The 17,719-nt window shown below is 44.1% G+C and overlaps 3 protein-coding genes across 9 annotated transcripts in view; all 3 read right to left on the reverse strand.

The window, feature by feature from the left end:
- fanca (FA complementation group A) overlaps positions 1-10,581 on the reverse strand; it is a 76,869-nt gene extending 66,288 nt beyond the window's left edge. For 5 of the 6 annotated variants that reach the window (XM_082159636.1, XM_082159632.1, XM_082159635.1 and 2 more), the window contains exons 1-3: positions 10,431-10,581; positions 10,328-10,383; positions 9,510-9,622 (exon numbers count right to left, since the gene is read on the reverse strand). In XM_082159636.1, coding sequence (XP_082015762.1) covers positions 9,510-9,622; positions 10,328-10,382 — 168 coding nt within the window. In that variant the 5' untranslated portion in view covers position 10,383; positions 10,431-10,581. Of the gene's footprint in view, positions 1-9,509; positions 9,623-10,327 lie in introns of all 6 variants that reach the window. The other variant, XM_082159633.1, reaches the window with a different exon arrangement.
- A 3,201-nt stretch (positions 10,582-13,782) lies between these two features.
- slc10a3 (solute carrier family 10 member 3) lies at positions 13,783-15,774 on the reverse strand. Its single transcript, XM_082159700.1, has one exon. It carries the CDS (start codon positions 15,410-15,412, stop codon positions 14,048-14,050), a length of 1,365 nt encoding a protein of 454 aa, XP_082015826.1. The 5' UTR covers positions 15,413-15,774; the 3' UTR covers positions 13,783-14,047.
- Positions 15,775-16,800: 1,026 nt separating this feature from the next.
- The window catches only part of chmp1a (charged multivesicular body protein 1A), a 5,756-nt gene continuing 4,837 nt past the window's right edge, over positions 16,801-17,719 (reverse strand). For both annotated transcript variants that reach the window (XM_082159752.1, XM_082159753.1), the window contains exon 7: positions 16,801-17,571. In XM_082159752.1, the coding sequence (XP_082015878.1) occupies positions 17,550-17,571 (22 nt within the window). In that variant the 3' untranslated portion in view covers positions 16,801-17,549. The remainder of the gene's footprint in view (positions 17,572-17,719) is intronic.

Raw genomic sequence — 17,719 nt, forward strand, 5'->3', positions numbered from 1 at the left:
GTACTCGGACTCACTGTGATCTCCAGTAGTAGTTGTGTGTTGGTGTTGTGTGTCTGTGTTGTGTACTCGGACTCACTGTGATCTCCAGTAGCAGTTGTGATGTTGTGTGTTGGTATTGTGTGTCTGTGTTGTGTACTCAGACTCACTGTGATCTCCAGTAGCAGTTGTGTGTTGTGTGTCGGTGTTGTGTGTCGGTGTTGTGTACTCGGACTCACTGTGATCTCCAGTAGTAGTTGTGATGTTGTGTGTCGGAGTTGTGTACTCGGACTCACTGTGATCTCCAGTAGTAGTTGTGTGTTGGTGTTGTGTGTCGGTGTTGTGTACTCGGACTCACTGTGATCTCCAGTAGTAGTTGTGATGTTGTGTGTCGGTGTTGTGTACTCGGACTCACTGTGATCTCCAGTAGTAGTTGTGATGTTGTGTGTCGGTGTTGTGTGTCGGAGTTGTGTACTCGGACTCACTGTGATCTCCAGTAGTAGTTGTGATGTTGTGTGTCAGTGTTGTGTGTCAGTGTTGTGTGCCTGTGTTGTGTGCCTGTGTTGTGTAATCGGACTCACTGTGATCTCCAGTAGCAGTTGTGTGTCTGTGTGTCGGTGTTGTGTGTCGGAGTTGTGTACTCAGACTCACTCTGATCTCCAGTAGTAGTTGTGTGTTGTGTGTTGGTGTTGTGTGTCGGTGTTGTGTACTCGGACTCACTGTGATCTCCAGTAGCAGTTGTGTGTTGGTGTTGTGTGTCGGTGTTGTGTACTCGGACTCACTGTGATCTCCAGTAGTAGTTGTGATGTTGTGTGTTGGTGTTGTGTGTCGGAGTTGTGTACTCGGACTCACTGTGATCTCCAGTAGTAGTTGTGATGTTGTGTGTTGGTGTTGTGTGTCGGAGTTGTGTACTCTTGACTCACTGTGATCTCCAGTAGCAGTTGTGTGTTGTGTGTTGGTGTTGTGTGTCGGAGTTGTGTACTCGGACTCACTGTGATCTCCAGTAGTAGTTGTGTATTGGTGTTGTGTGTCGGTGTTGTGTACTCGGACTCACTGTGATCTCCAGTAGTAGTTGTGTATTGGTGTTGTGTGTCGGTGTTGTGTACTCGGACTCACTGTGATCTCCAGTAGTAGTTGTGTGTTGGTGTTGTGTGTCGGTGTTGTGTACTCAGACTCACTGTGATCTCCAGTAGTAGTTGTGTGTTGTGTGTTGGTGTTGTGTGTCGGAGTTGTGTACTCGGACTCACTGTGATCTCCAGTAGCAGTTGTGTGTTGTGTGTTGGTGTTGTGTGTCGGAGTTGTGTACTCGGACTCACTGTGATCTCCAGTAGCAGTTGTGATGATGTGTGCCTGTGTTGTGTGTCGGTGTTGTGTAATCGGACTCACTGTGATCTCCAGTAGTAGTTGTGTATTGGTGTTGTGTGTCGGTGTTGTGTACTCGGACTCACTGTGATCTCCAGTAGTAGTTGTGTATTGGTGTTGTGTGTCGGTGTTGTGTACTCGGACTCACTGTGATCTCCAGTAGTAGTTGTGTGTTGGTGTTGTGTGTCGGTGTTGTGTACTCAGACTCACTGTGATCTCCAGTAGTAGTTGTGATGTTGTGTGTTGGTGTTGTGTGTCGGAGTTGTGTACTCGGACTCACTGTGATCTCCAGTAGCAGTTGTGATGTTGTGTGTTGGTGTTGTGTGTCGGAGTTGTGTACTCTGACTCACTGTGATCTCCAGTAGCAGTTGTGTGTTGTGTGTTGGTGTTGTGTGTCGGAATTGTGTACTCGGACTCACTGTGATCTCCAGTAGCAGTTGTGATGATGTGTGCCTGTGTTGTGTGTCGGTGTTGTGTAATCGGACTCACTGTGATCTCCAGTAGTAGTTGTGTGTTGTGTGTTGGTGTTGTGTGTCGGTGTTGTGTACTCGGACTCACTGTGATCTCCAGTTGTAGTTGTGATGTTGTGTGTCGGTGTTGTGTGTCGGAGTTGTGTACTCGGACTCACTGTGATCTCCAGTAGCAGTTGTGTTGTTGTGTGTCGGTGTTGTGTACTCGGACTCACTGTGATCTCCAGTAGTAGTTGTGTGTTGGTGTTGTGTGTCTGTGTTGTGTACTCGGACTCACTGTGATCTCCAGTAGTAGTTGTGTGTTGGTGTTGTGTGTCTGTGTTGTGTACCTGTGTTGTGTACTCGGACTCACTGTGATCTCCAGTAGCAGTTGTGATGTTGTGTGTTGGTATTGTGTGTCTGTGTTGTGTACTCGGACTCACTGTGATCTCCAGTAGTAGTTGTGTGTTGGTGTTGTGTGTCTGTGTTGTGTACTCGGACTCACTGTGATCTCCAGTAGTAGTTGTGTGTTGGTGTTGTGTGTCTGTGTTGTGTACTCGGACTCACTGTGATCTCCAGTAGCAGTTGTGATGTTGTGTGTTGGTATTGTGTGTCTGTGTTGTGTACTCAGACTCACTGTGATCTCCAGTAGCAGTTGTGTGTTGTGTGTCGGTGTTGTGTGTCGGTGTTGTGTACTCGGACTCACTGTGATCTCCAGTAGTAGTTGTGATGTTGTGTGTCGGAGTTGTGTACTCGGACTCACTGTGATCTCCAGTAGTAGTTGTGTGTTGGTGTTGTGTGTCGGTGTTGTGTACTCGGACTCACTGTGATCTCCAGTAGTAGTTGTGATGTTGTGTGTCGGTGTTGTGTACTCGGACTCACTGTGATCTCCAGTAGTAGTTGTGATGTTGTGTGTCGGTGTTGTGTGTCGGAGTTGTGTACTCGGACTCACTGTGATCTCCAGTAGCAGTTGTGATGTTGTGTGTCAGTGTTGTGTGTCAGTGTTGTGTGCCTGTGTTGTGTGCCTGTGTTGTGTAATCGGACTCACTGTGATCTCCAGTAGCAGTTGTGTGTCTGTGTGTCGGTGTTGTGTGTCGGAGTTGTGTACTCAGACTCACTCTGATCTCCAGTAGTAGTTGTGTGTTGTGTGTTGGTGTTGTGTGTCGGTGTTGTGTACTCGGACTCACTGTGATCTCCAGTAGCAGTTGTGTGTTGGTGTTGTGTGTCGGAGTTGTGTACTCGGACTCACTGTGATCTCCAGTAGTAGTTGTGATGTTGTGTGTTGGTGTTGTGTGTCGGAGTTGTGTACTCGGACTCACTGTGATCTCCAGTAGTAGTTGTGATGTTGTGTGTTGGTGTTGTGTGTCGGAGTTGTGTACTCTTGACTCACTGTGATCTCCAGTAGCAGTTGTGTGTTGTGTGTTGGTGTTGTGTGTCGGAGTTGTGTACTCGGACTCACTGTGATCTCCAGTAGTAGTTGTGTATTGGTGTTGTGTGTCGGTGTTGTGTACTCGGACTCACTGTGATCTCCAGTAGTAGTTGTGTATTGGTGTTGTGTGTCGGTGTTGTGTACTCGGACTCACTGTGATCTCCAGTAGTAGTTGTGTGTTGGTGTTGTGTGTCGGTGTTGTGTACTCAGACTCACTGTGATCTCCAGTAGTAGTTGTGTGTTGTGTGTCGGAGTTGTGTACTCGGACTCACTGTGATCTCCAGTAGCAGTTGTGTGTTGGTGTTGTGTGTCGGTGTTGTGTACTCGGACTCACTGTGATCTCCAGTAGTAGTTGTGATGTTGTGTGTTGGTGTTGTGTGTCGGAGTTGTGTACTCGGACTCACTGTGATCTCCAGTAGTAGTTGTGATGTTGTGTGTTGGTGTTGTGTGTCGGAGTTATGTACTCTGACTCACTGTGATCTCCAGTAGCAGTTGTGTGTTGTGTGTCGGAGTTGTGTACTCGGACTCACTGTGATCTCCAGTAGCAGTTGTGATGATGTGTGCCTGTGTTGTGTGTCGGTGTTGTGTAATCGGACTCACTGTGATCTCCAGTAGTAGTTGTGTGTTGGTGTTGTGTCGGTGTTGTGTACTCGGACTCACTGTGATCTCCAGTAGTAGTTGTGTGTTGGTGTTGTGTGTCGGTGTTGTGTGTCGGTGTTGTGTACTCGGACTCACTGTGATCTCCAGTAGTAGTTGTGATGTTGTGTGTTGGTGTTGTGTGTCGGAGTTGTGTACTCTGACTCACTGTGATCTCCAGTAGCAGTTGTGTGTTGTGTGTTGGTGTTGTGTGTCGGAGTTGTGTACTCGGTAGGGGTGTAAATATTAATCGATTCGTATCGATGCATCTATGCGTCCGCAAGAGTATCGATTCATGTGTTTATTTTGCCGCCTGTCTATTTTCAGCGATCTGCTCCGAAAAATGCGTACAACCAATAAGCTGCGGGTGGCGCTAACCTCATTATTGTCTTCTACTTCACACGCTTCACACGCGTTACTTACGTTTCACAGTCTATCAATGTTCACACACATTGTTGAGTCTGACTTTCAAGAGCGATGGATCCCTCAGAGCGAGCTGGCAATGACAAGGCAAGGCAAGGCAAGGCAAGTTTATTTATATAGCACATTTCATACACAATGGCAATTCAAAGTGCTTTACATAGAAGAAATTAAAATAATGAAAAGAAATAAGAATAATTAAAACAGTTTAGAAAAATAAAATAAAATACAGTACTTTTAAAAAATAAAAAAGAATATTTATTATAGATCTTTCTTTCAAAGGATTCCCTTAAGACTTAAATCTTTCAACCTTCTTTTAACCTTCAATCTTCTTACGACTTCCATCTATCAACTTTCCTTTAACTTTCTTTTCTCCCTCATTTACTCACACGTTGTTTTCACTTTCTTTAGCACTTTAGCACTGCGTTCACATTCTTTCTCAGACGAAAACTTTAATATCGTCATTTAAATACTGTTCTACTTTCAAACCCACATTAATCACTTTCACATTATCACCTTCTGAGTGGGCATTTACAGTTTCGGGCTAAATGCCCTGCTGACATAGGAGAAATTAAAATAATTAAAAGAAATAAGAATAATTAAAACAGTTTAGAAAAATAGAGTAAAATACAGTACAGTACAAACAGTCGGACGAACAGCGGCACAGTGCTCATTCAGTAAATGCACAGCTAAACAGAAGTGTTTTGAGTCTGGATTTGAATGTGACCACTGTAGGAGCACATCTGATCTCTTCTGGAAGCTGGTTCCAGCATAATAGCTAAAAGCAGACTCACCATGCTTAGAGTGAACCCTTGGTATTTCTAGCTGATATGATCCTAATGATCTGAGTGATCTGTTGGGTTTATATTCAGTGAGCATATCTGCAATGTATTGAGGTCCTAGGCCATCGAATGATTTATATACCAGTAATAATACTTTAAAATCAATCCTAAATCTAACTGGGAGCCAGTGTAAAGACCTGAGGACTGGTGTGATATGTTCATATTTTCTGGTTCTGCTCAGAATCCTGGCGGCAGCGTTCTGTATGAGCTGCAACTGTCTTATGGTCTTTTTGGGAAGGCCAGTGAGGAGTCCATTACAATAATCCACCCTGCTGGTGATGAAAGCATGCACAAGTTTCTCTAAGTCTTGTCTGGAAACAAAGCATCTAATTCTTGCAATATTTTTCAGATGATAGTATGCTGATTTAGTTATTGCTTTGACATGACTACTGAAACTAAGGTCTGACTCTAGTGTCACACCAAGATTCCTGACTTGATGTTTAGTTGTTTGACCCCTAGAGTGAAGGTATGCGTTCACTTTGAGAACTTCATCTTTGTTTCCAAACGCAATAACTTCAGTTTTGTCTTTGTTTAATTGAAGAAAGTTTTGACACATCCAACTGTTGACTTCATCAATGCATCGGCACAGGGAGTCAATGGGGCTGTAATCATTAGGCGATAGGGTAATTACAGTACAGCTGTGTGTCGTCTGCATAGCTGTGGTAAGCTATTTGGTTCTTTCTCATTATTTGGCTCATTGGGAGCATATACAGGTTGAACAGGAGTGGCGCAAGAATTGAGCCTTGAGGGACTCCGCATGTCATGGATGTCCACTCAGACTTATGGTCTCCTATACTCACATAATAACCTCTCCCATCTAAGTATGACCTGAACCATTTTAGGACTATCCCAGAAAGCCCCACCCAGTTTTCCAGCCTGTCAAGAAGTATGTTGTGATCGACAGTGTCAAATGCAGCACTGAGGTCGAGTAGTACCAGCACTGATAATTTGCCTGAATCAGTATTTAAGCGAATATCGTTTATTATCTTTATGAGCGCTGTCTCTGTGCTGTGATGCGGTCGGAAACCAGATTGAAAATTGTCAAAGTATCCATTCGAGCTTAAGAATTTGTTCAGCTGATTGAAGACAACTTTTTCAATGATCTTGCCTATGAAAGGAAGATTTGAGATCGGTCTATAGTTGCTTAATATGGTCTTATCCAGATTGCTCTTTTTCAGGAGGGGCTTGACAACTGCAGTTTTCAGGGAGTTTGGAAAACTCCCAGAGAGAAGTGAGGCATTTACCACTTCTAGAAGATCTGCTTCTAAACTGTTTAGCACAATTTTGAAGAAAGATGTGGGAAGTGTGTCAAGAGCGCATGTTGATGTTTTAAGGTGTTGTACGGTTTCTACCAAAATTTTGCCATCAATTTCTTTGAAGTCAGACATAGTAACTACTTTCTCAGGTGGTCTGATCTGTCTGACCCCAGCACAACTCAAGGATGTGCTGATCACCTTTCTGATATTATTGATTTTGTCAGAGAAGAAGGAAGCAAACTCACTGCACTTGTTGTCTGAGAGCATTTCACTGGGAATCTGGCTTGGGGGGTTTGTCAGTCTCTCTACAGTAGCAAAAAGAGTGCGTGTGTTGTTTAAATTGCTGTTTATAATATTTGAGAAGAAAGTATGTCTAGCTTTGCCTAGTTCCATATTGAAAGCATGCAGGCTGTCTTTGTAGATGTTATTATGGACTACAAGTTTTGTCTTCCGCCACATGCGCTCTGCTTTTCTGCATTGTCTTTTCATATGTTGCACTGCTGTTGAGTTTCTCCAAGGTGCTTTTTGTCTGCCACTCTTCTTCCTGACTTTCACAGGAGCAATATCATCAATTATATTTTTAACTTTTGAGTTAAAAGAATCAAGGAGAAAATCAACAGAGTCAGCAGATATGCTTGGTGTTAAGGATATAGCCTTCATAAATAGTACACTAGTGTTCTCATTTAAGCATCTCTTCTTGACAGACACAGATCTAGCTTCAGTGGCAGGAGAGATCAATATATCAAAGAAAATACAGAAATGATCAGACAGTGCTACATCCTTAATAAAAATCGATGAAATGTTTAGACCCTTACTGATAAGTAAATCTAGAGTGTGTCCATGATTGTGTGTGGGTCCATGTACATGCTGAGTCAGATCAAAAGTTTTTAAAACAGTTTTGATTTCTTTGGCCATATTGTTTTCTGCATTATCTATGTGAATGTTAAAATCTCCAGCAATGGCAAAACAGTCAAACTCTGAGGTAATTGTTGATAACAGTTCTGTAAAGTCCTCAGCAAAGGCTGGAGAGTATTTTGGAGGCCTGTAAATAATGATAAGTAAAATGCGAGGAGCACCTTTTAACACAATACCCAGATGTTCGAAAGACGGGTAATTCCCAAATGATATTTGCTTACATTGATAGATATCTTTAAAAAGAGCAGCTAGACCCCCACCTCTCTTAACAGTGAAATGTTACACACTCCAGTCGGCGTCACGTCATGGGTGTGGATGTATTTTGGCTTCAGGAAAACAGATGGAGCAGTGGTAAGAGATGTTGCCGTTTGTCTGATTGCGCCCGTTTCACACATACTCCGTTTGCAGTGCGTATGCGGTGCGTATTGTTTTCAGTACCCATGTTAACAGGTCAGAGCTTTCACACTGCACGCGGTTGCGGTCCGTTTATCCGTTCCAGTTGCGGTGCGTATACAGCAGTGCAGAGATCGTTTCCACACCGAGTCTATTTCTGCTGTGCTGCACGCGCTGAATTAAAGTGACAGCGCATGTTTTGTGGTCAAAATGAACACAGATTGACATGAAAATGTAGTAATTTCACCATAAATGAGTTTAATTAAATAAATTGTAGTAATCTCACCATAAATGTATTTAATTTAATCCTACTATTTTTCACAGTCATCTTTTTTACTTTAAGACCGGGGTAAAGCAAGGAAAACTACAATTTACCTCAACAAGGCGACATAATGAACAACATTAATTTGTGGAGGTGGAAAAACAATTTCTTTGTGACATGCAATTGTATTCTGTATACTCAATAAAAGGCAAATTATATATTATTTTTGTTGATTTATTTGAAACTTAATAGATATCATGTAAAAATCGAGTATTGAATCGTATCGAATCGAATCGAATCGTATCGCGGGGAATTCTGAAGTATCGAAAATAATCGAATCGTTGGCTTAAGAAATCGGTATCGTATCGAATCGTCATGTAGGCTCCGATTTACACCCCTAGTACTCGGACTCACTGTGATCTCCAGTAGCAGTTGTGATGATGTGTGCCTGTGTTGTGTACTCGGACTCACTGTGATCTCCAGTAGCAGTTGTGATGATGTGTGCCTGTGTTGTGTCCTCGGACTCACTGTGATCTCCAGTAGTAGTTGTGATGATGTGTGCCTGTGTTGTGTCCTCGGACTCACTGTGATCTCCAGTAGCAGTTGTGATGTTGAGTGTCGGTGTTGTGTGCCTGTGTTGTGTCCTCGGACTCACTGTGATCTCCAGTAGTAGTTGTGATGATGTGTGCCTGTGTTGTGTCCTCGGACTCACTGTGATCTCCAGTAGTAGTTGTGATGATGTGTGCCTGTGTTGTGTACTCGGACTCACTGTGATCTCCAGTAGCAGTTGTGATGTTGAGTGTCGGTGTTGTGTGCCTGTGTTGTGTCCTCGGACTCACTGTGATCTCCAGTAGTAGTTGTGTGTTGTGTGTCGGTGTTGTGTCCTCGGACTCACTGTGATCTCCAGTAGCAGTTGTGATGATGTGTGCCTGTGTTGTGTCCTCGGACTCACTGTGATCTCCAGTAGTAGTTGTGATGATGTGTGCCTGTGTTGTGTACTCAGACTCACTGTGATCTCCAGTAGCAGTTGTGATGTTGAGTGTCGGTGTTGTGTGCCTGTGTTGTGTCCTCGGACTCACTGTGATCTCCAGTAGTAGTTGTGTGTTGTGTGTCGGTGTTGTGTCCTCGGACTCACTGTGATCTCCAGTAGCAGTTGTGATGATGTGTGCCTGTGTTGTGTCCTCGGACTCACTGTGATCTCCAGTAGTAGTTGTGATGATGTGTGCCTGTGTTGTGTCCTCGGACTCACTGTGATCTCCAGTAGTAGTTGTGATGATGTGTGTCGGTGTTGTGTGTCGGTGTTGTGTACTCAGACTCACAGTGATCTCCAGTAGTACTTGTGTGTTGTGTGTCGGTGTTGTGTGTCGGTGTTGTGTACTCGGACTCACAGTGATCTCCAGTAGTAGTTGTGTGTTGTGTGTCGGTGTTGTGTACTCGGACTCACAGTGATCTCCAGTAGTAGTTGTGTGTTGTGTGTCGGTGTTGTGTACTCGGACTCACAGTGATCTCCAGTAGTAGTTGTGTGTTGTGTGTCTGTGTTGTGTGTCGGAGTTGTGTACTCGGACTCACTGTGATCTCCAGTAGTAGTTGTGTTGTGTTCTGGTTTCTCATCAGCAGATTCACACTGGATTCCTGGAGCCGCTCCTCATCATCATCTCTGCGTCTCTTCAGAGATCTGGATGCTACACAAACACACAAACACTTCATATTCACTCACTGCGTCTCTGAAAGCAGTGGCAGATTAACGAGAAACAGATGATGATGATGATGATGATGATGATGATGTACTACATGTGTGTCAGTGTGTTTATAAATACAGGAATATCTGAAAGCTCATTTCCGCCACATGAGGAAAAAAAACGTAATTATGACATAAAAATGAGATTAAAACCAAATTATGAGATAAAAAGTCGAAATTCTGACTCTCAATTCTGACTTTGTCAATTTCAACTTTTAATCTCATAATTATGACTTCTTCATCTTTTCATCGCATAAATATGTCTTATTACTTAGTGTGTCATAATTTAGATTTAGTATGTCATATTTTCAACTTCCATCCACAAAAATGGCTGCAGGTCATAGTTTTTAATCCAATAATATCATAATTTTGACTTTTCGTCTAGTAAATATGACTATGTCAGTCATAGGTTCACTTTTTAATGTAGAAATTATGACTCAACATATCATATTTTCGACATTTCACCAGATAAATCTGACTTTCTATGTCATAATGTGGACATTGTGTGTCATAACTGTGAGAATGATGTTGTTGTGTGTCCGGAAGGGGTGTGTGGAGTGTGTGAGTGTGTGTGTGTGTGTGTGTGTGTGTGTGTGTGTGTGTGTGTGTGTGTGTGTGTGTGTGTGTGTGTGGTAGAGTTGTGTCTCACCGAGCAGAGCCGTGATAGCGGAGGAGTGTGTGGAGTGATCCGCGCTGCTGAACATGCTGACAAACACACTCCGTTACCTGAGATTAACACACTCTAACGTTACCTGAGATTAACACACTCTACCAGATCGATCCGTGCGGAATTAAACTACACATATAAAACAAACACACACACACACATGTTCCTCATGCAGATCTGCACAACAATCCCGCGCGCTACACGTCACGGCGCTCACTGGCTGCGAGAGACCGGAAGAGTGTTTTCATTGGTTCCGAGTCAACCGGCAGCAGCCAATCGTTATGGGCGCCTCTGTCGTCCGCCAATCACAGATGCCGCAGAGCGAGCGTCACACCAATGACAGAAAGACGTGCCACAATACAAGCATCCGCAGCTCCTGTCCTTACATGAGTTAATGCAGTTTGCGTGGAAGTCTCTCCGTGAAGCCAAACATGTTTCACCTCCTGTTATGTACAATAATCGTTATTTTATCATTATTAATGTCTATCATTTTGGCTTTTTTCTAAAATGGCGAATCAGGCAATGAGTTAGATAATAGCAGTGGTGTAAAGTACTGGAGTAAAATGTAAATTAGTTACTGTATTTAAGTATCTTTTTGGCTACTTTGTTGTTTTACTGAGTATCAAATATATTAGCAACTTTTACTCTCTACTTGACTATATTTTTGAATAAAGTAAATGTACTTTTTACCTCAATACATTTGTGATGAGTCATGCATTGTTTCTGCTAAAGAAGTGATATATCCATATAAGGTCATTGAAGGAACTGTGTGTTTCTCCTTTACTCACACACACCTGTCCACAAGCCTACTTTACATACAGGAGAGTGCATTAACAGGTAGCTGTGAATCACAGGTGTTTGATTTAGGAGATGAGGTCATGACGAGGTCATAATGAGTTCATGATGAGGTCATAATGAGGTCATAATGAGGCCGAAACCAGCACATCCAGTGCAAGTAGACTTTGATTCTTTATTTGTACTTAACATTATTTTATTTATCCACTATATTGATGAGAGCTTTCTGAAGGATACTGGTTTACTGATGGCCTTATGGAGCTGAACTGAGACTCGAGAGTTTGTAGACGTTTAAGAGGCTGTTGTGCTGACCTCTATTTATTGCAATATTTAGGTGTTCAGTTTTATTTAGATTTTATACAATAAACATGATTTCTCATATGTGACCCTGGACGACAAAACCAGTCACATGGGTACATTTTATGAAATTGAGATTTATACATAATCTGAGAGCTGAATAAATAAGCTTTGCATTGGCGTATGGTTTGTTAGGATAGGACAATATACAAATATATAAGATAGCCGAGATACAAATTTGAAAATCTGGAATCTGAGGGTGTAAAAAAAATCTAAACATAGAGAAAATCTCCTTTAAAGTTGTGCATTTATGTTGGCGATTGTGCGGCACTCACTCACACAAATACGTTTAATATATTCACGGTAGGAAATTTACAAAATGTCTTCATGGAACATGATCTTTACTTAATATCCTAATGATTTTTGGCATAAAAGAAAAATCTATAATTTTGACCCATACAATGTATAGTTGGGTATTGCCACAGATGAACCCGTGTGACTCGAGACTGGTGACGTGATCCAGGGTCACATATTACAAATCAATCAAGAGAGTAGAGACCAATCAGTGAGTAAAGCCAGTGTCTAGTGTGAGCAGTGAGTCCGGGTGATCAAACCTCATGTGTCAGATCAGACCAATATATGTTAATGTAATGAAAGAAACTGGATGACCAACTTGTAAGATTGTTCTTAGTGGTTTATGCAACCGGTGTTTTACATTCAGACCCAATCCTGATGAAATATTCATGTGCATTATTGTCTTCATCTCATAATGGATGTTTTTGTGTTACCCGTGTGGCGTTAGTGTGATCTACCCTTGTGGCGTTAGTGTGATGTACCCCTGTGGTGTTAGTGTGATCTACCCCTGTGGTGTTAGTGTGATCTACCCTTGTGGCGTTAGTGTGATCTACCCTTGTGGCGTTAGTGTGATCTACCCTTGTTTATCTAAGAACATAATCTGATTAAATTAAACAGAGTTTGTTGAAGTTTCACACACATGTAATGCTGTTATTCCTGTAAGTCGTTCTCCTGTCAGATTAAGCAGTCAGGAGAGCACTGAAACTGAGATGTTTGCGACACTGCGTTAGGAACAAACAACTGATGGTGAAATCCTGGAATCAGATCAACAGAAAACCTGATATCACTCGACTGCAGGAGGAAAGAGCAAAGACCACTGGAGTAAAGGTCAGAGTTCATCATCAACACTCACTCCAGACACAGTGTGATCTTCCTCCTGTTGAGCATGGACATGTTGTCCAAAGTCAATCAGTTTCAAGCTAAAGCAAAAGGACAATAATCCATTAAACCCCAATCGATACCCAACCCTTGACACTTTGGACCCCATTGACTTTCACTGTGTGGACAAACACATCATGATTTCTGTTGTGCAGAAGAAAGAACAGCACATGAAGATGAGTAGATAATGGCTGTGAACTACTCCTTTAAAGGAAGGCGTTAGTCTTGATTTTCTGCTAATGCGAGACTGAATCTCAAAGTCGTTGGTAACACCTGAGTAACACTTTATTTTACAGTGTCCTTGTTACATATACTTACCATAGTAATAACAGTAAATCATGCATAATTACATGCAACTAACCCTCAACCAAACCCTAACCCTACCCTAACCCTATAGTAAATACATGTAGTTCATTAATATTAAATATATAATTACATTGTAACAATGACACCTTAAAATAAAGTGTAACGAACACCTGAGTAACACGTGTTACACCGTACAAACCCAGACGGCTGGATAAGAGTGTGTGCAGAACTCATGACGAGGGTGAACAGGCACAGTGTTTTAATGTTCATATAAAACACTTCATAAAGACAGCATAATATGATACATGTTAGAAAGGTGAAGGAATATGGAATATTTGATAACACTTTTAAAGTGTCCTTGTTACACGTTACATGTAGTTACTGTAGTAATAACTGTACATTATGCCTAATTACATCCAATTAATCCTAACCCTGACATTAACTACATTTAGTTCATTATTATAATAACAATAGGCTAGTTAATTAGTATTACACAGTACTTAAATGCATAACTGTAACTGTAACACGGACACCTTAAAATAAAGTGTTACACTTTTAAGGTGTCATTGTTAGTGTAATTATATATTTAAGTACTGAGTAATAATAAGCAACTACATGTACTTACTATAGGGTTAGGGTTTGGTTGAGGGTTAGTTGCATGTAATTCTGCATCATTTCCTGTTATTTCTATGTAACATATGTAACAGGACACTGTAAAATAAAGTGTTACCAAATAAAGTGTAAGTGAATATTCTGCATGTGTGACTGAGAGTCAGATGTAACTCATACCCAAAGACACCGGTCCGTCTTGTCAAAAAGCATTTAATCATCATTGCGCATCAACAATTAACAGCAACATCTTCTGTAAACAGGGTACAAACAAGCCATCTGAATTACAAAATAACAAACAGCAGAATTACTTAGAAAAATATCTGGTTTATCTTCCATAAACACTGTCATCATCATAATGCACGTAAGATTAAAATCTGATTACAAAAGGCTGAAAGTAAGGAGAAGGCCTTTGGTTGAGAGCCGCGTCTGGCAGTGGTGCGTGGCAGTCGTAGCCGGCGGTCAGGCGGGGGTGCGTGAGGCGGGCGTTAGGCACAGGCGTCGGTGCGCGGCGTGAGCTAGCACTAGCAGGAGCATCTCCGTCGTGCTGCTGAGCGCTACGAGGAACGGCGCCTGCGAGGCGTAGTCCGCCTCCGCCCGCTGGAACGACAGCTGCATGACGGCCAGCGCCAGGAGACTGTTCTGCACGCCCACCTCGATGCTAACTGTCCTGCGCTGCGGCGCCGCTAGCCCCGCCAGCCGTGCCATCGCCAGCCCCAGCAGCAGCCCGAACACCGGCACCGTCACGCCCGCCGCTACAACAGGCGCGCGCACGTGCGCCAGGATCGACGAGCCCATCTGGTAGGCCATGAAGATCCCGCCCACGATTAGCACGAAGCTGAAGGGGCGGATGAGCGTGAGCAGCACGCGGGTGACGGCGGGCAGACGCAGCTTCACTAGCATGCCCAGCGAGATGGGGATGGCGATGAAGAGCAGCGTGCCGAGGATCTTGACGAAGGGCACGTGGAGCGCGGCGTGGACGCCTAGCAGCCAGCCGTAGAACGCCGAGGACAGCGGCATGGCAGCGGTGGCGACCACGGTGGACACGAGCGTCATGCTAATGGCTAAAGTGACGTCTCCGCCTAGCAGCAGGCTGTACAGGTACCCGCCGCCTCCGCCCGGCGCCGAGCAGGTGATCACCAGGCCTAGCGATAGCGCCTTGGGTAGCGCGGCTAACCGGGACAGGCCGTACCCGTACAGCGGCATGATGAGGAACTGTCCCACGACCCCTAGCAGCAGCGGCACCGGCCTCTTCAGCAGCGCTAGCAGAATCTCCACCTCCACCTTGCAGCCAAACGCGCACTTGTTGACGAAGATGAGCGGCAGCAGCGCGAACAGGATGGGGTTCTCGGAGAAGTGCGACAGCCCACCGGACTCCAGGAGCCGGGCCGCCGGGTCATCCTCGCCCGCCGCCACCCTGATGGAGTAATCGCTGCGCTCCTCGATGAGCACCGGCGCTGAGTCGCGGTCCAGGTCCAGCAGCTGAATGAGCAGCGGAGCCGTTCCAGGAATCCCGGAGCGGATGCTAATCACGTAGCTGTTCGCGGCTCCCGCTCGCCCGCCGTCCGTCACGTTGAGCACAGAGATCACGTCCGGGTCCAGAGACCTCACCCGAACCGTCTGCTTCAGGCTCTCGCGACCCTTCCGGCCCCCGGAGCTGCGGTACCCGCTGGAGATCACGATCACGCCGCGCGTGTTCTGGGGAAACTCGAACTCCTGCGAGGAGCCGTCTCCGATGTGAAGGTACTGAAGCGGTTTCTGCTCCTGATCTGGATCTTCTGCTTGAGCGATTAACAACAGGCAGCTCAACACGAGCACTGTCTTCATGTCTCCACCATCACCGAGACCCAAACACACCGCAGAAAGCCTCTCATATGATCCTCAGTAAATATCTCTCCTCAGACAACATCTTTAAATCCTCACAGATCTGGTCACGATCGTACAGTTCCGCTTCACAATCATCTCATGACGGCTGACACCGGAACTCACTTGCAGCACGAGCGCCTCACAGATGTTATGTCCGTGTTTGGGGATTATTATTATTTCTCAATCCTGAGGATGATCTCGTCATGTTTACTGTTCTGTGTCGCGTTATTTTGCTCTCGTCATCTCTGCTGGTGAATCCGGTCTGATCAGCTCGAGCGGTTACTACGGGCGACTCCCTTCAGAAAAAGGCGTTTAGCGGAAGAGCTACAAACGGCCGGAAAGTGGGCGGGGTTTAGTGGCGCGGAGCCGTCTCTGATTAGTCATTTACGATGAGGTTACGCAATAATTTTATTTTTTTTACTCTTCACTTCTTATATCAAATCCAGCATCTATTAACGTTTGTTAACGTCACTATTCAAGTATAAAATATTATCCAGACCATAGATGAAACGGCTCAGATGCGGTGTTGGTCACGTGACACGCGTTTTTTTATTCAACGCTACGAGGATGGACCAATCACAGTGGCTTGTGATTCCATTTCGAGGCGTTTTGTTTGATTATTTCAGAGAGACCGCAGAAGCGGATTTGCATTTATGGATCAGGTGCCAGTCCTTGAAAAGGGCACTTTTAAACAATTATAGTTTCACAACACAAATGTCTCCGGTGAAGAATAAATGCCCTAGCTCATGTGTATAAGAGTTGAGGAGGAGTGGGCTTTCTGAGCAGAGCAGCGCCTCCTGCAGGAATAAACCAGGGAAACTGGGAATACTTCTCCTCCCAGTAAAACTCCTCGGGAAACACGGAAACACCCCGGCTCGTGAGCCTACGGAAGCCGACCGCGGACTAACCTCACAAACAAGCCGGAATGCTAGCATATTAATCTCCTGGGGTTGTGAAAGTGCGCTGAGACTCCTGAATACTACAGAAATACTCATTGCATGGATTATTTGGACTGATTATTTAATTTGTACATGTTATTGAAGTCTTCCAACACTCATGTGTCATATTATTGTGTAAACACATCATTATTGTTGACATGTTAGTAAATCGCTCTTTCTAATTATCCTAGAGGTGGAAATGACGCCACCTGTCTGTAATCAACAAGTCACTGCATAATTATACCTGATTATTCATATGTGTAGAACAGATTATATACACTGCCGTTGAAAAGATTGGGCTTTTATCCAGCAAGGACACGCTAATCACAAGTGACAGTAGTTACAAAAAGCCCGTTCTCTAAAACTCAGTGCTCATCAAATAATCCCGAAAAACACACGCAGACATTCAGACAAGAAAGATCATAAAGTTTATTATGCATTTGCATTCACTGAAACATACAGTAACGGTAATAAAGCATATGTGTGTGAGCTGGAGAACACACTCCTGACAGAGTCACCGCATGAATAACTACAGGAGTAAACGCTCTTCATGTCATATCTTCCTCAGCTCATCCCTCGGGACAGTGTGATGATCAGACTCATCCAGATCAGAGGGAGTCTCACATCAGGATTGGGCAGATGTTATTCACCGATGGCACTGGAACATGCCGAATAACATCCAGCTCTGATGTAAGATGACTTTATTGACATGATGAGAAACAGAAATAACCCAGAAGAAACACACCGCGACTTATAGACAGGTGATCCAGAACGATAGAGAGTGTGTGTGTGTGTGTGTGTGTGTGTGTGTGACCGAGGCACTGAACGCAAGAAGCACCTACAGTACGTAAGGCATGAGAAAATAACATGTTATGAGCAATAATCCTATAGCATATCAGGTTTAAATAAATATGCGAATCTAACTCGGTGAAAGCCAGCAGTTCCCGACAGACGACAGCAGAAACACAGATCCGGGTCGCACCGGCCCAGGAGAAAGAGGGAAACAGTCCGTTTGCTGCCGGAGAGACAGGAGAATAAAGAGCCGGAGGAGAGACAGTGCTCGTGTTCATCATACAGTGTGTGTGTGTGTGTGTGTGTGTGTGTGTGTGTTATAAAAATCAGCCATTGATAAAGTCCTCCAGCAGGATCTGTGAACGCCGTCAGTTACGGAGAGCCGCCAACCTGCAACACATACAACAGCATCAGTCTCACACACACACACACACACACACACACCCCCCCCAAACTACTGCTCATATCTGCATCACATTCTCGGCTCACACACCACAGCGCACATGTGAGCATAACTAAAGCTTAACGAATCATCATA

This window comes from Leuciscus leuciscus, assembly GCF_965113295.1.
Source record: "Leuciscus leuciscus genome assembly, chromosome: 25".
NCBI lineage: Eukaryota > Metazoa > Chordata > Actinopteri > Cypriniformes > Leuciscidae > Leuciscus > Leuciscus leuciscus.

Excerpts from the sequence above, each read along its gene's own strand:
- slc10a3 (XM_082159700.1), bottom strand. The coding sequence starts at position 15,412 with ATGAAGACAGTGCTCGTGTTGAGCTGCCTGTTGTTAATCGCTCAAGCA.